Raw genomic sequence first — 19,873 nt, 5'->3', positions numbered from 1 at the left:
TTGAGGGGGGCTGAGTGATGTTAGTTGAGTATGGATGAAAGGCAGTATTTAAAGCGAAGGAGCTAAAGTACGATTAACATTTTTCATACGAGGACAACACAAAGCATAGTTCGCCGCTGCGCCAAACGGCAGGATGCAAGGCCAGGACATGCAGTGTGGCGGTTGTGCTAGAAAAGCAGGGCGATTGCAAGACTGGCCAAATTTGTTTTGGGTGACGAGATCTACCAGCATTCCCTGTTATGAGCCGAGATCCAGGCCCAGTTAGACATCTCGCTTCCGTCATAGACTAAGACAAGCGTGAATGACGGAAAAAGACCCTGAGTGCCGAATGGTTGGATTGACGTAGGCTCTGCAGTGATGGAAGGAGAGTTCCTTAGTGTCTGAAATGGTGAGTAAGATTGGTCGGGTTCAGACAATCGTGTGAAAGAGGGTGGAATGCAACGACAAGCCTGCAAAGGTCAACCCTAAGTTTTGGGGCACATACTGCCCTTTCATGAATCCCGACAGCGACTTCCGCCGCCCGGGATTCTGTTTGAGGACAAGGTGATCATGAAACACGCCTTCGCGGACACAGAGAAGAGAAAAAAGGCCAATATCTCTAGTTCACCTCGGATGCAAAGCGATTGGCCACCACCGCGAAATTTCCTTTCGCTGGGCAGTCCAAGCGTGATCTAGCACTGGAAACATATCGACTCGTGGATCGCCGATCGTACAACACGCGATCCACTGGTCGAGTCTAGCCTCTAGGCGCTCGCAATTCTTCGGGAGGCGCCCGCCTACGCCCTGGAAATAATGCCCTCGAAAGACATGACGCTAGAGTGTGCGCAATAATGCGTTAAGCTTCGGTGCAGTTCAAATTCCTGCGAACTACAGCAGCCGATGCCGCGTCTCGTGAAGCATCGTGAAATGAAAAGACAAGGCTCGTTCATTACGCGCGAGCGGGGCGGGGTTAATTCCATTCCACAATCTAACGGTCCGATCGCACTCATTTATTTTACACACCCAAGTGACACGTAATTCGATTTCGCGGCACTCTTTCTGACAAACGCAGATGCATTTCCAACTCTGAAAGCGCATCGCCGAGTTCGCCGGATGTAATAATATACGGATCATAAGTCCGTCCAAGATAAGGAATACTCGCTAAAACAAGTAAGGAGTATCACTTAAAGGTAACTTTTAGCCTAAACTCATGTTGAGTCCAGTATACGCGCAATTACACCAGCTATTCCCACTAGAAGACACACTCTAAAAATCGTTTGGCGACGGTCCACTTGCTGAAGAGGGACCCGCCAGTGTACATCGAGCTAAGTAACGCGCCAGCGCCAACCGTAACACGTCTAAACGTCTGAGCACCTCTCTCGGTCCGCTTATACGCAGAATCCGACCTAGTATTCCGAGGTAATCTTCTCCACTGTCTTGACTTGTTCTGAGTGTTACCTCTTCCAACCGCCTTAATAATAGACAAGCGGCGCTCGACGTGATGCCCAAATCCCGGTCTAAATGAAGATGTCAAATGAAATAGATGCAGTAAAATGAACAAAATAAACTTACCGTCCTGTAAGAAGGGAATGGCGTCGTATAGTAAAACACCCCAGTATGCCCTCGGAGCAAGTTCATGTTCAAACATGGACATGAGTTCCGATGCAGCATTCCTCACGTCACCGACCAGCTTCCGTCGATGGAACTCCGCGTACCGAAAAGCAAACATCAAACGATGGACGAATACACCATGAGGACCGGGCTCTTCTTGCAGTGCGCGGAGCGACGGCTCAATGTCGGCAAGTAGAGGCACGTAATGCGAAGGTCCTAAGTCCGTTGTATTCCAGAAATAAGCACAGTACGACAAGGGATACCTAGCAAATGGGGGACATACCATGTGTAATGTATTCTTCCATTAGGCTTTCAACGATGCGCCCAAGCATTGTCCAGTCCTCAGCTGATCTGCAGTATGAGATGGCAAATCGATATTTTTTGAGTTCAACAAGTCTTCGGGCTGCTATCTGGAAGGCATAAGATTTTGTCGTCAGTACTTGCGATACGAGGAGGCTTGTTTCAAAGGCTTTCCTGACAGATCAAGCGACGTGTGGGTTCTCTTTGATGATCTTGACAGCTCTCGCTCAATTCTCTTATTATAGCAGTTAGATCTCCATCTTCGTCTTCGTATTCTCCTTCGACATCCATGAAAGCACTGTAATTTCCTTCATGGTCAGTGCCGTTAGGCTTCTGTGCACCACTTATTTGCAACGGTACACGTATTAAAAGTTCATCCGCCATTGCCTTTCCGATCTCGCCGCAGCTGCAAAGATAGTCGACTGGATGTCGCCACAAGCCTGGGTCGGATTGCAGGTAGTCTGCATATGATAGGATATAGTAATCACGGATGGACATGCCTGTCCTGAAAGGAACGGCGAGCATCAATATTTGGGTAAGAAGACGACTACGAAGAGAAATTCTCACTCATCGTCAGTATCGGTTTCAAGTAAACCCACTGAGGTCATTATATCCACAAGATGTGCGGGAAGCCATGGATCCAGGTCGTGTGCAATATTCAGTGCTTGTTTGATACGACCCTGACACAATTCAGAATGCAAAGCATCTTCCTTGTCTGTCGGGTCGGCTGGCACTCTTGACAGAACCCTGTCTACAATATCGCTGAAACAATGGAGAATCAGTTACGGAGTGTCTGGCTATCGACAAATCAGGCGTACGGAAGGTCATTCCTCCGGAGGTTAATGTCTATCCATATTCCGTAGACACATACAATCTCCTTCCAGTTGCCACCAAGGTCGACGCAGACGCGCTGTACGACCTCCTCCCTCCCCTCAAGGATACCAAGCAAATCGCTGACGTTCTCCCACCAATTTTCGAACCCATCACTTCTGTCACCCTCTGGGACACGATCAAGCTCGATGCGCAGAGCTTTCACGGTATCCCTCCAGCGTCGGGATTTTGTGGAGAATTCCTTCTCCGTACCAAAAGATTTTTGGCGGGGATGCTTCTCTAATATCTCCACGAGCTTGTGGGCTATTCGTTGGAGATTCTCCGACGGATGGTTTGAGAGGTTCCGAAGAAAGAAGGTAGAAGATTTCGACAGCCCTCGAATGGTTGCCCTAATGAAAAATCAGCCTTCAAGTTCCTAATACAGAATAAAGTCACAGTACCGTAAGAGATACGGCCAGAATACGTCGTCTTCCCAAGGTCGTTCAAGACTACTCAGCCGGTCACCTTCTTCCGTGGATGGTTCGATGAAGTGGGTATTGAGCCATTCAAGTAACTCATCTCCCACAGGCACGTCTTCGATACCCTCTTCCGGAAGATAAAGGATCTTAAATAGTGAAAAGGTCGAATAAAGAGACCTATAGTGATCGCCGATAAACTCAGCTATAGGATCCTTGCTTGATGCTGCGTGCTGAACGAGCACATGAGCTTATATTCAAGAAGTTTAATGAAAGCTCCAATGATATACTAACTATAGAATGAATCCAGCAATCTTGAATGTGCACGATATAATCGTCTGCAAGCTTCCGGAAGGACGCGAGGTTATCCGGTGACCGCAATCTGACAAACTTGGTATCAAAAGAAGATACATGGCAATATCAAACTCAACAGCGTACAGATCAGCTTCAGAGTTCGTGATTTCTTCGGCCTTCTTGACTACAAGAATGAAAATTCTGGACGTGTCGGAGACAAACTAAGTTAAGCGTTGTGATCAGCCATACATTGGTAGATGAAGTAGTGGGGGAATCGTACTGCGCGCCTTTCACCTGTTGGAGGCTGGTTCCACGAGGCGAAATAAATGTCTTGCTCCAGTTCGAATCTTCCCCTCGAAAAACCTTTCAGATCATGCTACCAAACGTTAATTATACGAGGCTCGTAATCTAGACGCAACATACCTGGACAGGAGCTGCAAATATTGTCATAGAGTTGGATCGGGAAGAGAGCGCAAAAGAAATCGTCTGGCCGGATTCGACGAAGTCTTTGGCATGCCCTTGTTCGAAAAGTGGTGGGACGAGATCCAGCTCGCGGACTGACATAGCTTCCGCTCTGTTTGATTCGCCTTTGCTCCGCTTTTCTTTCCAGCAGCCCCCTGGTGGCTATTGTGTTCCTTGGAAGCAATATGCTTGAATCGGTCAGAAAGGGAGCAAACTATGATTGTTGCTCAGATGTGAGAGACGCGCGAGTATCGTTCGTGTAACGGACATGAGACTGGACAGACACGAAATTGAAACGCGTTCTTATTGATCACGTGACCTGTAGCTCGTCTGAACCTTTGTTATGCGAGTAAATTGATCTCGTATCGAGCGCCATTCAATACGCGGATCGGAATAATTCGCTCGGTGGTACCACATCTCGCAAAACATAAAAGGTGGATCCTGCGGAGCATGAGGAACATTGTCCAGTAATATTATTACCGAAATGACATTGCTATAAGCCTATAACGGAAGTATCTGCTGCATTGGGCAAGATAAGAGCTGATCAAGGATTCACCGGCAGGTAAGAGCTACTACATACGTTAACTCTTGCGACTGGTAACTGATTGCATTGTATAACGCGTTTCTGGAAAAAGTATCTCTCCATTGGCCGTTTCCGCTTTCAAACTCCCCCATTCCACTAGTTGTTCCATGCCACATTTCCATTGGCTCTCTCTAATGCACGTAATACCACGCGTGCCCTGAGTGCTTCCGGAAACTTGCCCAATATCGAGCTGGAGCAAGAATGTCTCCGGGGAATTGAATTGGCGCGCTTCTTTCCGACTCACGAGTAGTGCATTTCCCAACGCAAACATCAGAACTCATCTCCAAATTATCTTGAACCAAGACTGGTTCGATCCCCCTTTCTGTGACCGGACATTCGCGAAACATACAACAGAATGATTTGTCCGGGGGCCAGGGATTTGGCCGACTGCCCTGTAATGATGCAGCGAGGTCTCCAAAATGTCGGACGTTGCGCGAAGTACCATTGAATGATGGTCTCGAACAATGATATTGCAGCGACAGCCCACAACCCTCGAATCTTGCCATATGTTCTTACATCCGGGCGTAGATGACAAACTTCGATGGCAGCGATACAGTGAACTTGGATACAGCCTTTCAGTCAGAAAGGGAATGATTGCTACCCTAACTCTACCATTGGCACATTGTGGCGGCCCGCTGTGTCACACCTTGTGAAGAAGTCCTGTGGCATGATCGAATAAGCAGCACCAGTTACTGAAGAGGTGTTCTTCCAGGTGACGAGCTTACTATCTACTATGTGTACTGTGAGTATTGTTGATGGTCAGAATTGCCACGTGGAGTCGAATAAGCTTATCACATTTCCGCTCAAGCCCGTATGTAGGGAGACTATGTCTTCGTTTCTTTCTTTCTCCGTCTTCCAGTCTAGGCAGGGCGTGTATGTCGGGGCGGGGAACTGAGCACGATTAAACACCTCGCAATCTCCTATCAGGGATGTCAAAAGGTTTTGCCTATTCATGCTCTATTCGCGACCGATTCCTCCGCCGGCCTCCCTACTTTCTATTCATAGAGTCGCTATCCATCAAAGTCACAACTCATGACCTCTGTTTTAGTAGTTGGGCAGTCCCGGGACGAAGATCGAGCACATCGTCCTTAACTAGTTTAAACCCAAAATACTTTAATTCTCGTGTACGCGGTCTCGAAGGTTATCGGATATTGTGCCTTGATCTCCGTCTTCCATTTTTCGCTTTTACAGGAAGGGTCACTCATGCAAGAAAAGTGGTGCGCAATTTACGTTTGCAATCGTGCGGTACCTGTCCATCGCACTATCATTGCCTTTAGTGACAAACGAAGCGCGGCACGAAGAACAGAATAGCCAAAGAGTCCATGTTATGTCCGTTTCTACAGATGTTCTTTGATATTCACAGAAGAAGCACGGTCTTGCGGTCTGGACGGGAATCGGAAGGCAACAATGCGGCAGATGCACAATATAACAGGTGAAAAACTAACAGTTAAAAACGTCTTGCTTACAACTCAACCTTGGCATGAGTAATAGTTTGGGGTGGTAGTGCCACCGATGCGATCTCAGTGTGAGGACAAGCGACGAACTCAACACTGTATTCCTACGTGGCTGCATGCAGCCCTGTCTTCCAAGACTACATGGAACACATTATCCAGGGGGTAGAAGGACCATTACTCTAGGCCCTGCACGAGTTGAAACATAGCATCGACTTTCGGAGCGGGCGACGTCGTCACACATCATGCAACTAGTGTAAGTAATGCTTCCCGTCGCTGGTCGCGGTCCGTTTCGTAAGATAAATTACATGACAGTCGGACGTTACACTCAGAATTCCAGACAGGTCTTGTGTCATTGACGCACATTGACGCAACTGACATTCATAGTGTGTGACAGTACTCCCATGTACGAGTATTGATCCATGCAAACTGTGCCCTCAAACCAGGGTATGGACAGAACACAAAATGTGCAACTTTTATAGGCTGAATAAGCTATGTAACAGTCAATTTATCCCTGTACGTCTGATGCATCCATTCATATCCAAGCTTGCTGCTCATTAGTTGCAGACATTTACTTCAAGGAAGGAAATATTCATGTTCGAGAAAGGGTAGTAATGTTGAGACATGCAAAACTCAAACATTAGCAAACATTCAAAATACTGCTTTTTATTGAAATGCACGATCAATACATTTATTTCACACTAAATCTATGCTAATATTCCAAACTCTTTGCTACTTCAAGAGCAAATATATAAAATATATCACCTTTTTATTTGACCACTGTAATCTTCCAAGAGTCCCATCTTTGTTGAAACGTGTACGCCAACACGCATCTGCATCTGACAATGTGCTAGTCTTTTATTCAGCACCATCACGATACCGCCACACATCATACACCCCTACCATCATACCCGACCATCAATATTAATAATTAAAGGCAACACCAGGGCAAGTAGACAACTATACAGGACGTCGATCTGATCGTCCTATGATTTGCGTTTTCTAGCCTCTAGCGAGCTCAACTTCCACAAATCCTATTTCTTTTCTACTGTGGGGGGAGCGACACGACGAGGACCAGGAGATTGGACTGGTATTTCGTAACGCGTTCGTAAAGTAAGAAAAGGCGGCCCCGCGATACGTTGTCTAATTTGTATTTGATTGTTATGCGGTTGCTCTGGGAAGTCCGATGCCGATGGATAATTTACCCTTGTAATGATTAATATTAGACGGAACATACGTCTGCTCTTAAAAGGATTTTAAGATTAACAACAGTCGTAAGAAGGAAAACACGGGACTAACGGGTTCGCATTCTACGTATTTAACCCCAGTACAGTATATTCAGCCTAGAAATACATCGGTCCATCTGATAACGAAAAACGAGTAAAATTCACAAAGAAAATCGAAAAGAAACACAAGTGTACATGTATGAGTAAAGAAGTGAAGAAAGAAAGAATAAACCGACGTAGTGGTGTCGAGTAGAAACGGAGAGAAAGTAAAGGACCGTAGCGTACTCCGGTGCAGCATGGAAAGGACAGAGGCGGGTAGAATAATGAGCAGCAGAGGAAAGAAATTAGAAAAATCGAGAAAGGAGAAAAGTAAGAGAGGAATAAATCAGTCAGGGGCTAAGAGCACGTGTATCTGCAACTCAGCAGACGGCCAGCCGGTAAATTTCTAACAAACGGTACAACGAAACCGTACGAATCGACCCAAACGAAAGAATGCATTCGCGTTCCTCGATCCCCATTAAAAGCAAAGTAAAAGCTGACCGCGAGCGAAACTGCGTAATCAGTTCATTCCTTATCGTCGATATCCATTGAAGCAGCCCGCGGACCACCCCTCAAGGCGCTCAATGCACTCGCAGCCGTCCGTTCTTCCGCATCTGCATCCATTTTACCAACAATCTCATAGCTCTCATCCGTATCTCGAATTGTCTGCAGCTTCTGGGCCGTATATTCCCAGTCGTAACCTGCAAGAGTAGGTAGACTCTGAGTACTTGACCGAGGCGTAGCCAGAGCGGATCCAGATGCTGAAAGGGAATTAAGGGTCAATGCGTCGAACGTGTTAGTGGAGAGTCCAGCAGGTGATGGTGCATCAACCGGCCATGAGCGTGGTGAGGGTGGGAAAGAAGTGAAAGTCGCCGTTGCACTCCCGCTAACACTAGCTGAGCTCGAGACCGTCCCTTCGGAAACTTCAGACGTTGCGCGATGAACAATTTGGGGTGTCGATTCATCAGATGGACCATTAGCATTTTGACGCTGGACGCCAATAACGCGCAAACGATCGACCCATCTTTACGTATGTTAGTCTTTGACAGCTTTTCATTCCAGATGTGAATTACGTACACGTCTGCACGTTCCAAACTCTCCTTGCAGATACCAGTAACATTTCGTATCATGTCCAGACTCTCCGTCGCCAGTGTTAGAATGCGTTGTGCGGCTTGCTCTGCAGATCCGGCCGTTGGTCGGGCTGTGGGTTGCCTAGGTGTGCTACTCTCTGCCGTAACAGGTAATGGCAGAAGACTACGAGTTGTAACCTTGGGGCTATGTAATGGTGATGGAGGAGCAGTGCTCGAAGCAGATACAGTTCCAGAACCTGTACCAGAGAGAGCCCGTCGATGCCGTCTACTCGTTGTCTTCACCTGTCCGGGTGTGTGTCCTTGGACAGGTACTTGCGTCTGCCTATGTGCCGAATTTGCCCAGCGCTGAGGGAGGAGTAAAATGAATTGCCGCACACGCGTACGCGCGGGCTCAGGTAGGGCTCCTCCCGCATACTTTGATACAACATCAACAGCCTGGCGAATGGTCCCAACCACATCACGCTTGACGTTCGTAAGGGTCTGCATATGTGATGCTGATATCGGCCGCGCGTCACCACCTTCGCCCTGCGACTGTAAGGACGCAATAAGGTTTCTCAGCACAAGAATTCGATCGTCAATATGCCCAGTCGCATACTACAACAATCATTCGTTAATGCGTGCTCACAACTCGGAACACGAGCATCATACCTGCAGCCATTGGAGGCAATATTTCATCCTTCGCATACTTTCTTCGCTCACAGCAGCGCTAATTCCGCCAGCCTCATATAAAATGTTATGCCAGCGACTTCGAGGCGCTATCTCCTGTGAAGAACGTGATGGTGTGCCTGGAGCATCATTAAAGTCCATACCATCAGTACACCGCCAATTCTAGGTTTAGATAAATACCTCACCTGATCCTTGCCTTTCGTCGTCATCCTGATCACCAATGCTGAATTTCGCAGTGGACTGAGCCTTTACTTCCAGAAAATCCTGGTCTCGACTGTCATCGTCCTCTGATCGTCTTCGAGGCTCTTGGCTGGGAGTAAGTTCTCGACTATCACCGCCGTATTTTCCAAACTGTCGGTAAGATGTTAACGCCTATGGGTCCTCAGTGGAAGTTTGGAATAGAAACGTACTCTATCTAGCTGTCTGCATGCAAACTCGTCAATCTGGTTGACTGGAAGACGATCGATTACAGGCTTGGAGATACTTCTAACGGACGATTCCATCATCTCCGCCCCATACTAGGAAGGCAGCAGGTCAATAACTAAAGGCAAAAGGAAACATTTTATACATACTTTTACTACTCTCGAGCTTGCTTTGCTTTGCTCGTAAGCTCGTAAAGCCGTGTTGACAATTGGTAAACCAGACACTCGCGAGACGAACTGTGCTGAAGACGATGAGCCTTCCGGAGACATCGAGAGTCTCTGAGAGACCGCCGTCAGTGATGTAGCATCTGACGTCGCTGTGCAGAACACATTCACGACAATGAGCATATGCATCAAAACAATAAACAAAGAGCGTGAAAAATTGGGGCAAAAGATACGCACGGGAATTATCATGATAGGAAGACGGGCTGGAAGACGAAGATGTACCATTTGCAGCACCACTGCGCATGTCGTCGAGTGCACGAACAGCAATCATGACGCTTTCATCGTCTGCATTCAAGGACAGCTGCTTTCCAGGGGCTCTGCGACCATCGCCTTTTGCGCAGTCTGAGCGAGAGGGCGAAGAAGGGCCCGCGACTGGCTGGTCCTCAGGCATTGACGACGGATTCTGATCTGGCGATGGATTGCAGAGGGCGCTGAGGGAGAGTCGACCAGTCGCTGGCTGTGGCTGCGGAGAGACAGAGCGGGAGAGGGAGGAAGGAGGCATGCGGGCTTGTTAAATCGCTTGTATTGAGAGGGAACTTTCACGCGTTTATGCCCTTGCCTTTCCACGAGGCACCTTGATGACAAATTCCGCCGAATTTGATCGCCGTCGGATTCTGCCCTGTCGTTGTGCCCTTTCAGGTAAAGCCGATCATTTGTTGTGCCTTTACGAATTCCAGCACCTCTTAAAGCAAACATTCTCCACAATACGCATGCAAGTTGCCACTCTCAGTCCAGTATATGTCCTCATACCCAGTTGATCTCTCAGGAGCAGCTGGTGCTCTTGAGACAGAATGCGTTCATTTGGCGAGGACGGCACTTGCAATAACACCACTGCTAACTCTTCGCGGTTGGCATGGGCTTAATAACGAGGAATGTATTGGAGCACGCAAAAATTTATATTAATTAGATTTTCATGTGTTCTCCCCTCTCTTTCCTTGGCTCTAGCTAGTCCGACTTTTAGCTCCCAGCAGTCCTTCATCAGTTCTGTTGCGTCACATATGATATATTCTTGTACTCTTTCCTCCCTGCCAACCAACACCACAGATCATCACCACAAATAATCTGTCTATCAGTGGCCATGCTCGGTAGCGAATCTATCAAAAAGGCTCTTTGTCTCCGCCATTCAAAATCATCTCGTATCAATCACTTCAGCAGAAGATGGGCCAGGGTTTGTTTGCGACTTGGCGTCTTGTAAATGTAATCGCATCGCACTTCGCTTAGATCACATCCACAACACGGATCCGTTTCAGTCAGAGATAATCTTTGCTCAAATGATGTGGGTTATTTTCGATATTCATCCGGCTGCCGATTGAAATGTAAAAGATATTGTACCCTCATCTTTGTGATTGATATTCGGGTGCAGGCGCTGAACATACTGCATCTTTGACTGAGGCAAAGTAACGTTTAATCTGATGCTGACAAGCAGGGCCTTGCTTCGCATGTTCAATGCTATCTCCTCCGTTGTATAATCTAAATTCAGCTTAACCCTCTTTTCTTAAAGCCGACAAACTCTCTCACCAACTGTTTGTTGCCCCCCTTTCTGTATAGAGCCCGCAAGCATGAGACTATTAACAAGTAGTAAACGTTGTTATCAAGTCTTTACATTGAGCCTGGAACACTGTGATTACACGCCGTTTTTCAACGCAAGGACAGCTAAAGTTTCGTACCCTTCTTAATGAGCCTGCGTTTCACGTAATTGTCCAAAACTAAAATCAAATAGTGCACTCCCTTAAATACGTTACATACAGTAACACAATGCTGATACAGAAAAGGTCGTGATGTCTACTAAAGTGCGACAGGAAGTACTAGTGAAGAAAGATGATCAACACCATCTTCTGGGACAATCAGAAGAGGACTCAAACAAGCAAAAAGGAAGCAAGGTAAATGCAAGGGACGATGAAGCAATAAGCCGACACATGAGATATTGAAAATGGAAAGATTATCGGCGAGATTAAAAGGGTGTAAATAAGCATATACATGGCAGATGAACGTGTCAAGGTAAATTTGAGAAAGGAAGAAAAATAGCGAGGTGGGAGAGTTTTTTTGAACGGCTCAGCATCAAGCGTGAACAGACAAGTCTAATAGACAGATCAACGTATATCACCATTGTCTTCAAAAAATCCATAAGGAGATTACTTGGTGCGTGGGTTGTATCATTCCCGGGCGGAGGGATCGGGGGCGACAGGCCAGATGTTCATTCCCTCCCTTCGGTCTCCGCGTGAAGACAGAGGGAGAGGCGCACTAGCACTTGCGCCTGTGCTAACCCCGTTGCCATTTCCATTTCCAGCCCCACTTCCACCACGCATTTCGTCCATTCCACGCTTTACGCCCGCTATCATCCGGTCCGTCCTTTCGAGCATCTCCTGCATTCGGCGGCGTTGCTCTGTGAGCTCATGGTAATGTGCCTCAAGTTCGTTGATGGTTGGCACTATCACGACCGAACCGTCTCCTCCTGTGGTTCCCTCTCGAAGCGGAGAAGGCGCACGAGGCGAACTCGTACGTGCCTGACCGAGATGTCCACTACTTGCACCAGATCCATGGAAAAAGGGTGGATGTCCCTGCCCAAGGCCGTGTGGTGGCGGTAAGTGGAAGCCAGTATTAAGAGGTGCGGATTGTTGCGAACCCGGCTGGTGCAGAGAAGCAGGGGAATGCGTGCGAGTCGGAATGCCCTCTGAACGAGAATACGACGACGATGCAGCTCCCTGCGCCGCATAAGCATATCGAGAACCCATTTTATCCCCGCCGAGCGCAGCGTTCAGTGGTGGCAAGTCATATCCGCCTGTAGCTTGGCCTAGCGAAGGGCTATAGAATGCACCAGAACGCGCAGCTTGATTGTCTACGGAGAAGGTCCCAAAACCTGATGACGAGCCTTGAGGCTGGCCTTCTTCTTGCCAGCCTTCACGTCTGCGTTGTTCCCGCAGTCTTTCGCCTTCCTCGTATTCCGGTCCTAACTCTCCAGCAACTCCGCGCCTCGGTTTTTTCCTCAAGTGCTGACGATCGTTGTCGTCGTCGCTCTCGCCGATAGGGCTACGATCATGTGCTCCACGACCTACAGAAACAAGTGTCTCTGCAGCTGCCTGCTCAGACATGCGAGGGAGTTGGCGACCTGAACCTTGACCAGGTGAAGGCATCTGCATTGTTGTGGGGCCGGGGCCTGCTGCTGGCACGCGTTTCCGTCGCTTAATGACCGTCTTCTTCATCGAATTCGGCCGATGGGTGCCGTGAAGTTTGTAATAGAGACCTGTGCAGACATAAGTCGAAGTAGTTACCACGACTAGTCAGTAAACTGAACATTCAGAGCATTAGAAAATCCAGGGAAAAGCAGGGGCGACAGTTATTGGCTTATCAGACAAGGATAAGATGGATAAGATGGGAGAAAGGAAGCGATCGCGAAAATAATTCAAATTCCGCGCCTTCCGAATCAGGATGAAGCGCGTGGACGAAAGAAGGGAAAGTGACTGGGAGACGATAAGATGAAGATCAGGTGAACAGCACTCACCACACGCGTTGCAAATGTTGTTGCCTGCATCGTCGCGTCGCCAGAGGGGCGTTGTGCTCGTTCCACAATTTGCACAGCTGAGTGCACCGACCGCACTGCGGCCACGGGGCATCCTGCCCCCGCTGGTACCAGCTTCGGCGGTTTTAGTAATAGTATCGTGCTGCGCGTTCCCGTGCGCAAGCGCGTGGGTACCCGGCGAGCTGCCGCTGAGATCTACGGAAGGCGAAGCAGCCTGAGAGTCAGCCATTTCAAGCTCAAAGCGAGCTTGGAGCGTATTGTTGTACGTAGGGCAGCCAGCGCAAGCCGACGTACCCCCCGTTCCGTCGCAACGCCCGTCGCCGGGACACGTACCCCTGAGAGCCTGCACTTGAGGCTGTTGCTTGTTATTTTGTTGAACGATTGACTGATTCATGGGTGACGCCACTGGGGAGTGCTGAGGAGAACCCGACATCTGTCGACCAGGAGAGGAATCGGAGTTGGAGGGAGTGTGGTGGGGCAGCGATCCAGTGCCAGCTGGAGAGAGAGATGAGCGCGAGATGGATGAACGCCTAGGGGTACGGCGAGTCTTTTGGCTAAGACCTGTGGATAGAAGAGTGCGTCGAACACGATGCAGAGGGTGAGGATCAGCATGATAGCACGAAGGATCATATAAACGAGGCTTCAGGAAGGTGAAACAATCTAGTGCGCCGATGACACGTTATAACAAGGCGGAACAGGCAGATCATGCACAGCACGTGTTGGATCCAGGCCGGGGATCATAGAAGCAGAGAGTGGGAGGGAGGGAAGAAAGAATAGATGACTTACCGCACGCATTGCAGATTTGCCTGCCATCAGCGTCACGGCGCCATTGCGACGTCTTTGTCGCGTTACAGCTGGCACATTGAGAAGATGAGGGAAGAAGATCGCTGCTTGTCTTTGTGATAGTATCTTGATCAAAACGCCTTTCGCGACCGCGCGGAGAGGGCGAATGACCCGAGGAGGGCGGCGCTGGAGAATGGAGCACGGGTCGGTACGAGCTGGCACTGAGGGCCTTGGGGGACTCGATGCGACTGGCTACATCATCTGCGGATGGAGAGGCAGAATGGTTAAGTTGGAGCTTGGCGAGGTTGTTGAGGTTGTTATTGTGGTGGAAAGACATGGTGGGAGGTTCGAGGATTATCGGAGACATATTAAAGCACAGGCGTCCGACAGTACCGGGAAGTGGGGCAAGATATCTCCCGAGATCGAATAGTGGCCGTCTTTTGTCGCTGTGCCGTGCGATACGGGCTAGGCGATGAGGGAAAAGAGGCAGAGAGCTGAGGGGAAAGATGGAATGAGGATGACCGATGAGTTGAAGAAGGCGGGACTTGTGCCGAGATGACGAAGAACGCCTTTCCTTTTTTGGAGAAGAAACACCATTTTTGGTTAACGACGTAAGCAATTGCCGACAAATTGGACCAATGGCGGTGAGTTCATTTCAAGTCAATTCAGGGTGGGTCGAGCCCCGTGATACGATAAGATAGACACCACACCCACTTCTGATTGAGTTCAGCCATCTCTTGCCCATATCGCCTCGTATCAAATCTTCTACATCATCGCCCAAAACACAATCTTATCCTCGCAAAACAGTCTCCTCCCCACCTAAATACGTCCCAGTCTGCGCGACTTCCCATTCCGAGCACCAGAAGCGGATGTGGATCGATAACGGTGATATCGCATTCACATCTAAGCGAGCACTCTCCATCCCTCGTCATCTATGGCAACTCCGGACGGACGCAGATTTCTCTCCACCACAAGTCCGCTTGCCTCGCAACGAGGCCATATCCTTGCTATCTGAAACAGGCACTGCCAACAGTCAGAACAATGATACGAAAGGCGCTCTGATGATTGACAAACACGAAAAAAAAAGTAGAGTTCAAGACGCGAAATGCAACCGGCGGATGCTGATTTGTGTGTCATGTGCACAGCCCCCGGTTAATTGACCTGTGCATTTTATTTGGGCACGTGTCGTGTGATAATGTTCTCTCACGAAATCCCGCCGTTTCTGTACCACCAAGTGTCAATCCTTAGCTTACTGTGCAATGCCCTTCCGTTCGCAAACATCTCTTGCACCTAGCTCGTCGGCGACAGCTCTCGCCGCGAGTCCCACGGCGGTGGCCTCAAGCTCTCAAACGAACGTGTGCCCGCCAAAATTTCCCACCAGAAGCCTCTTATGGACTCGCCTTCCTGCTCTCCGCACTATGACAGCCACAGTCGCCGGCTCTCAGTCACAGGCCCAAGGCACATGCTCCGAACAGAATCAAGGCTACGGAAGTAATCCTAACGCTGCTGGTAATCCTGCCCCTCCCTCTATTGCCTTCCCGGACCGAATCGCTACGACCCGTATGCTCCTCAGTGACATCCAAGCATCCATGCAAAAGCTTTCTGCGCATATGGAAGTTCTCGGCTCGCGCAGTGAACAGGCTTTGAAAGAAGTGCAGCTTGCGCGCGAATCACTGGACGCGGGTGGCGACAAGACCATTGCAGAAATTTCCGACACGGGTACGCATTGCCACACCATATACTCTGCCTATATGCGCTTCATTTGGTGTTCCTTAATGCAGTATATAAATCACAAGCAACTCTCATAAAAAGCTTCGAGGCCCATAGCAGTATGCTAGACAAAGCCAATGATAGGATTGCACGGCTTGTCAGTGTTCATCTTCCTCCATTAGCAACACGGATCTCATTTCTGCACTAGCTAAGTGACTCAGTGATTAAACTTTACGAAGCGCAGGCGGCGCTGCAGTCACAGCATGCACAACTCATCACCAAGATCGCCCCTATCGAGCCTCTCGTGCGCTCTATACCGTCACATATTGACGCCCTTTCCTCACGTTTCTCTCGTTTTACGGATGCTCTCTCACCCGCAATTGAACGTGCAGTTGAACGTAGCGTGGAGCGCGCACTCGCTAGATTACCCATACCCGCATATTCGCGCGAGCAAAGCGACCAAGGGCAGCAGACTCCCCGAGGTGTAAAGCGCAAGCGAACGTTGATTTTAGATGACGTACCGCCTATTAACCCTACCCAAATACGTAGCCTCTCCAGAGCCGCAAGATCGTCCAGCATGCAGGAAGTCCTCACTCCTTCCTCACCCTCACTGCGACGTCACTGCTCAATAAATAGGGCTACGCCTCGTTTACGTCCGTATCCCTCACTACGACGTTCTTCGACAGGTGTTGTCAACTCTTCTAGCGCCGGGATCGATATAATAAGTAGAAAATCCCCCCCGGCGCCGTCACTTCAAAGTTCAGTGCAGACTGCGATGCGTGAGTCGAAGCGTCAGAGAATACTTTCAGTTGCAAACGCCGCTGCAACGACCGGTTCGGAAAATAATCAATTCCACACTCCGAATATAGCGCATGCTACAAGTCTACTTGACGGACCTGCAAATGGCGATGCTAATTCTGGGGCAATCGCCGTTACAGAAGAAAATAGAGACGCCAGTACCGCGACGACCGACGGGCCCGTTAATAATACCACTTCGTCGGCCCGGACCACTCGATCTGTAACTCTCGCTAGTGAACGCGCGTGTGGCTCCGCAGCTCGCGCCACCCTTAAATCTCGAGAGTCCACATACCTCTCCGTGAATAACGGATCCAAAGCAGACAGACGTACAGCCCCACACGATCTACCAGCTACGGACGTTGGAAATCAGTGCGAAGAAACTGTCTTGGGGACTACTAATCATCCAACTGATCTCAATGCCAGGAATAGTCGTGCATCCGCGAAGAGCAAGAGCAAAGCTCCGAAGAGCAAGGGGGCGGGATCTGGAAAACGTAGAGGAAGACCGAAGAAAAGTGCCGCCATCAATGATACGAACGGTGCTTCTGCATTCCCAAACATTTCTTCAACAGCCGAAGCACTTCAAACTGCCGAGTTGGTGGATGGGATCCCAACTTCAACACTGAAGGGCGCCATATCTCGTGTGCTAATGCAGGAGACATGTCCGAACGGCACGACTAATGTATCCGATAAGGGTCTCGGTCAGTTGGACTCGATATCTACCGGCAACAAGCGCAGTTTGGACGCGCCTAACGTTCCTATTGCTGGTGCTGCCAACGTGGAACGTTCTGCCTCGGCTTCCGCTACTCTGAAAGAAACTTCGAATGAGCGTTTGCTCATCGACTGTATGGGTGGAAGCCAGGATTCCCTACTATTGGATCAAATTGGTAACGAAGGGGAAGGCGGGAATGCTACTTTGGTGGCGGCGATTGCACACATGAACTCTGATGTGGATTTCATATCTGGTCTCGATATGTTTGAGGTTCAACAAACGAATGAACAACGGAACGCAGGTGAAAAGGTCAAAAATCGCGGAAAGCATTATCTTTTCAGTGACTCGCGCGAAGTTCGTGGCTCTTCTTCGACGGGCACGGGTAGCTTGGTGCGTGCTTCTTGCAACATCTACATCGATACTCCTTTCCGTCTAGCTGCTCCTAATTTTCTTACATTTCCTGTCAACTGAGAACACTTCGGACCTCTTTCTCACGAGGTATCAATTTCCTTGGCTAACTTCTTCCATGTTTAAAATCAGTCTTCTGGCCGCCCAAAACGCTTCCTTGTTGTTGACAACGACTCCACCGCGGTTGATCTCTTTGTGGATGAACTCTTCGATTAACTTCAATATCGCGAACAACAGCTGAAACATATCTCAACGAAGTTCATCAAAAAAAAGGCGATCTGGTTTACTATTTTCCGCAACTCATCATAATTAGTGGCCTGATGTGCGAAGTTAATTGATGCTCCCTCCTCTTTATGCTTTCGTATCCTGTACTTTGGACCACTTCGGCTCCGCCTAGTTTATTTTTTTGCTGTGTAATCTCCGACATTCCCAGCTACTTAGGTTTCTGCTCACGACTGCTGCCCTTACTATCGCTACGAGCTTATTACCACCGTGCTGAACGATGCTTATACTGATTATCCTGTCCGATTACCTCGTCTATTTTCGTGGATGGAACTTGCCGCTCGGAGCGGCCTTTTCTCTCTGGACTATCTCACAACGGCCTCCGGCATATAATTTATTTTAGTAATCCGACCGTGGACGCACTGTACATAATTCCTGTAACACATACATGTCGACTGGTTTGAAAAAAAAAAAGCAACGTTAAAGGCAATGTTAATATCTTAGTCAGAACGACTCTCGAAACGTTCCTGAGTAGATCTCAACAGGCATCCCACCGGCACCAGGTATGCGTCCGATTTCTTGAAAGTGCAGTCCTATTTCGAGTGCCATATCCCAGAGTCGGCGTTCATCTGGGTCACGTTCTTTGTATGCGAGAAGAACAGTTGGCGGGGGTGCTGGGGGTTTATGAGGGCGGGAGAGTGTTTTGATGAGTGAGGGGAAGGAGGATGTGTTGTACGTTACGTCTGCCATTCTATATTCGCACATCAGTTAGGAAAGCAGTAGGACTCTTAATGGGAAAAATGACTGACATGATGAAGTCAACACCGTCATGCACCTCTTCGGGTAGCGTCTCCTCGTCCCAATCTAGTACAGCACTCTTAAGGCGGATTGAGGAGTAGCAGTGCTCGTTATCTGTTATGTTCTTGTCCAGAACCTCTATTGCGGATGCTAGAGAGATATTCGTGGCAAATGCGGAATATTAAAATCTGTTGAGATCGACGACAGCTGCAGTATGTGAGAAAGGATGGTATTCACGTAGGTCTGTAGCGATCATGTTCGCTTGTACTCGATCTGGCAAGTGATGAAGCAGTGTGGAGAGAACGATGGAAACGAGACCTGTTCCGGCGCCTATATGCACATAGGAGTACAACAATCACCACCTTGTGGTATTAATATAAGAAGATCGATAACGTACCTAGCTCCAATATAGTCGGTTCTTTACTCTGCACGAGCCTTTGCACGACAGTTGGTACACTGTTGTCACCAGCTACTGCATTTCGTACACTCAAAACAAGCCAATGAGACAACCCAACGCCACTATCCCAAACTTTCTTCCTTTTCAAAATCGCAGTCAGCGCATATACTCAACGAAAAGTTTGACAAATATCGAGAACGCACTTTATCAAGGTCGTACGAAAGGTGCTCCGTAATGCGTATCGGCCCTGGTCCAGGTGCAGTGGTCCCGATTTCAATATTATTTTTATTGGGAAAGAGGGGAGAAGGTAGCTTGAATATACGTTCGTTCCTCATTTGTTTCTTCTCCTTTCCTCCTTTCGCAGATCGTTGTGCACCACCACCACTGCCGCCGCCGCCGGAAGTCGAAATGAATCGTACAGGAGACGAAAGGATAGGGAAGACGTATGCACCGAAGTTATCTTCATCTCTGTCGTCGTTGTCTGGCTTGTCTTTGGGAGAGGAGCCCAACTGTATCGACGTTGCGTACTCTCCTCCTTTCTCTGATGACTTGCGAGTACATAGTAGCAACTGCCATCGTCCTCCATTCCCACTTCCGCTCTGCCTCTGTTGTAACGCCTCCGTAGGAGGGAAAACCTGCACCTCCTTATACGAATTCCCTCTCCAAGTCATCAATTTCTGCAGAGTCGTCATCGGTCCCAACCCCCTCCTCCCTCCATTCTTTGATTCTGAATCAGATTTTGACTTTGATTCTTCATCTGCATTCGTATCGAGACACTTCACCCACGAATAAAACACCTCAATCCCTCCTCCTCCTCCGCTTAAGTCTCCGAGATCCGGATACTCAGTCCTCAAATCATTCGCAACATTCGGCAAAACAAGCACCGCCTGAGCCAG

The 19,873-nt window shown here is 48.8% G+C and overlaps 6 protein-coding genes across 6 annotated transcripts; 1 reads left to right on the top strand and 5 right to left on the bottom strand.

The window, feature by feature from the left end:
- Positions 1-924: 924 nt before the first annotated feature.
- Positions 925-4,034, bottom strand: FOMMEDRAFT_164524 (uncharacterized protein; the record flags this gene model as incomplete). The annotated part of the gene is made up of 11 exons (XM_007261481.1): positions 925-1,496; positions 1,552-1,806; positions 1,874-2,000; positions 2,065-2,395; positions 2,458-2,652; positions 2,709-3,110; positions 3,162-3,409; positions 3,471-3,558; positions 3,615-3,691; positions 3,751-3,846; positions 3,894-4,034. The coding sequence occupies 11 exons, from the start codon at positions 4,032-4,034 to the stop codon at positions 1,246-1,248; spliced, it is 2,211 nt and encodes a 736-aa protein (XP_007261543.1). The 3' UTR covers positions 925-1,245.
- A 1,634-nt stretch (positions 4,035-5,668) lies between these two features.
- FOMMEDRAFT_16240 (uncharacterized protein) lies at positions 5,669-6,393 on the bottom strand. Its single transcript, XM_007261480.1, has 3 exons — positions 6,282-6,393; positions 6,007-6,222; positions 5,669-5,947 (listed from the first exon to the last, which is right to left on the bottom strand). The coding sequence occupies exons 1-2, from the start codon at positions 6,345-6,347 to the stop codon at positions 6,121-6,123; spliced, it is 168 nt and encodes a 55-aa protein (XP_007261542.1). The 5' UTR covers positions 6,348-6,393; the 3' UTR covers positions 5,669-5,947; positions 6,007-6,120.
- An 875-nt stretch (positions 6,394-7,268) lies between these two features.
- On the bottom strand, positions 7,269-10,108 carry FOMMEDRAFT_16239 (Opi1-domain-containing protein). The gene is made up of 7 exons (XM_007261479.1): positions 9,813-10,108; positions 9,561-9,727; positions 9,399-9,506; positions 9,174-9,339; positions 8,971-9,107; positions 8,309-8,916; positions 7,269-8,255 (listed from the first exon to the last, which is right to left on the bottom strand). The coding sequence occupies exons 1-7, from the start codon at positions 10,024-10,026 to the stop codon at positions 7,757-7,759; spliced, it is 1,899 nt and encodes a 632-aa protein (XP_007261541.1). The 5' UTR covers positions 10,027-10,108; the 3' UTR covers positions 7,269-7,756.
- Positions 10,109-11,359: 1,251 nt separating this feature from the next.
- FOMMEDRAFT_100924 (uncharacterized protein) lies at positions 11,360-14,430 on the bottom strand. The gene is made up of 3 exons (XM_007261478.1): positions 13,939-14,430; positions 13,135-13,713; positions 11,360-12,876 (listed from the first exon to the last, which is right to left on the bottom strand). The coding sequence occupies exons 1-3, from the start codon at positions 14,300-14,302 to the stop codon at positions 11,789-11,791; spliced, it is 2,031 nt and encodes a 676-aa protein (XP_007261540.1). The 5' UTR covers positions 14,303-14,430; the 3' UTR covers positions 11,360-11,788.
- Positions 14,431-15,194: 764 nt separating this feature from the next.
- FOMMEDRAFT_24920 (uncharacterized protein) lies at positions 15,195-17,776 on the top strand (the record flags this gene model as incomplete). Its single annotated transcript, XM_007261477.1, has 4 exons — positions 15,195-15,654; positions 15,717-15,802; positions 15,854-17,542; positions 17,693-17,776. The coding sequence occupies 4 exons, from the start codon at positions 15,195-15,197 to the stop codon at positions 17,774-17,776; spliced, it is 2,319 nt and encodes a 772-aa protein (XP_007261539.1).
- Positions 17,777-18,286: 510 nt separating this feature from the next.
- On the bottom strand, positions 18,287-18,914 carry FOMMEDRAFT_74231 (uncharacterized protein; the record flags this gene model as incomplete). The annotated part of the gene is made up of 3 exons (XM_007261476.1): positions 18,287-18,533; positions 18,592-18,730; positions 18,818-18,914. Coding segments are annotated over 3 exons (483 nt in total), but the record flags the coding sequence as incomplete, so codon positions are not given.
- Between the last annotated feature and the right edge of the window lie 959 nt (positions 18,915-19,873).

Source organism: Fomitiporia mediterranea, assembly GCF_000271605.1.
Source record: "Fomitiporia mediterranea MF3/22 unplaced genomic scaffold FOMMEscaffold_1, whole genome shotgun sequence".
Lineage (NCBI taxonomy): Eukaryota > Fungi > Basidiomycota > Agaricomycetes > Hymenochaetales > Hymenochaetaceae > Fomitiporia > Fomitiporia mediterranea.
The sequence above is the reverse complement of the archived record's forward strand: the minus strand, read 5'-3'. Positions and strand labels throughout refer to the sequence as shown.

What these genes read in the sequence shown, in the direction of transcription:
- FOMMEDRAFT_16240 (XM_007261480.1), bottom strand. Translation starts at nt 6,347, where the DNA reads ATGTCAGTTGCGTCAATGTGCGTCAATGACACAAGACCTGTCTGGAAT. An exon ending in ATTCTGAGTGTAACGTCCGA is followed by an intron (nt 6,223 to 6,281) that starts CTGTCATGTAAT and finishes AGCATTACTTAC; the next exon opens with ACTAGTTGCATGATGTGTGA.
- FOMMEDRAFT_100924 (XM_007261478.1), bottom strand. Translation starts at nt 14,302, where the DNA reads ATGTCTCCGATAATCCTCGAACCTCCCACCATGTCTTTCCACCACAAT. An exon ending in GCAAATCTGCAATGCGTGCG is followed by an intron (nt 13,714 to 13,938) that starts GTAAGTCATCTA and finishes TTCTATCCACAG; the next exon opens with GTCTTAGCCAAAAGACTCGC. An exon ending in CAACATTTGCAACGCGTGTG is followed by an intron (nt 12,877 to 13,134) that starts GTGAGTGCTGTT and finishes ATGTCTGCACAG; the next exon opens with GTCTCTATTACAAACTTCAC.
- FOMMEDRAFT_16239 (XM_007261479.1), bottom strand. Translation starts at nt 10,026, where the DNA reads ATGCCTGAGGACCAGCCAGTCGCGGGCCCTTCTTCGCCCTCTCGCTCA. An exon ending in CAAGCTCGAGAGTAGTAAAA is followed by an intron (nt 9,507 to 9,560) that starts GTATGTATAAAA and finishes CTGCCTTCCTAG; the next exon opens with TATGGGGCGGAGATGATGGA. An exon ending in CATGCAGACAGCTAGATAGA is followed by an intron (nt 9,340 to 9,398) that starts GTACGTTTCTAT and finishes TCTTACCGACAG; the next exon opens with TTTGGAAAATACGGCGGTGA.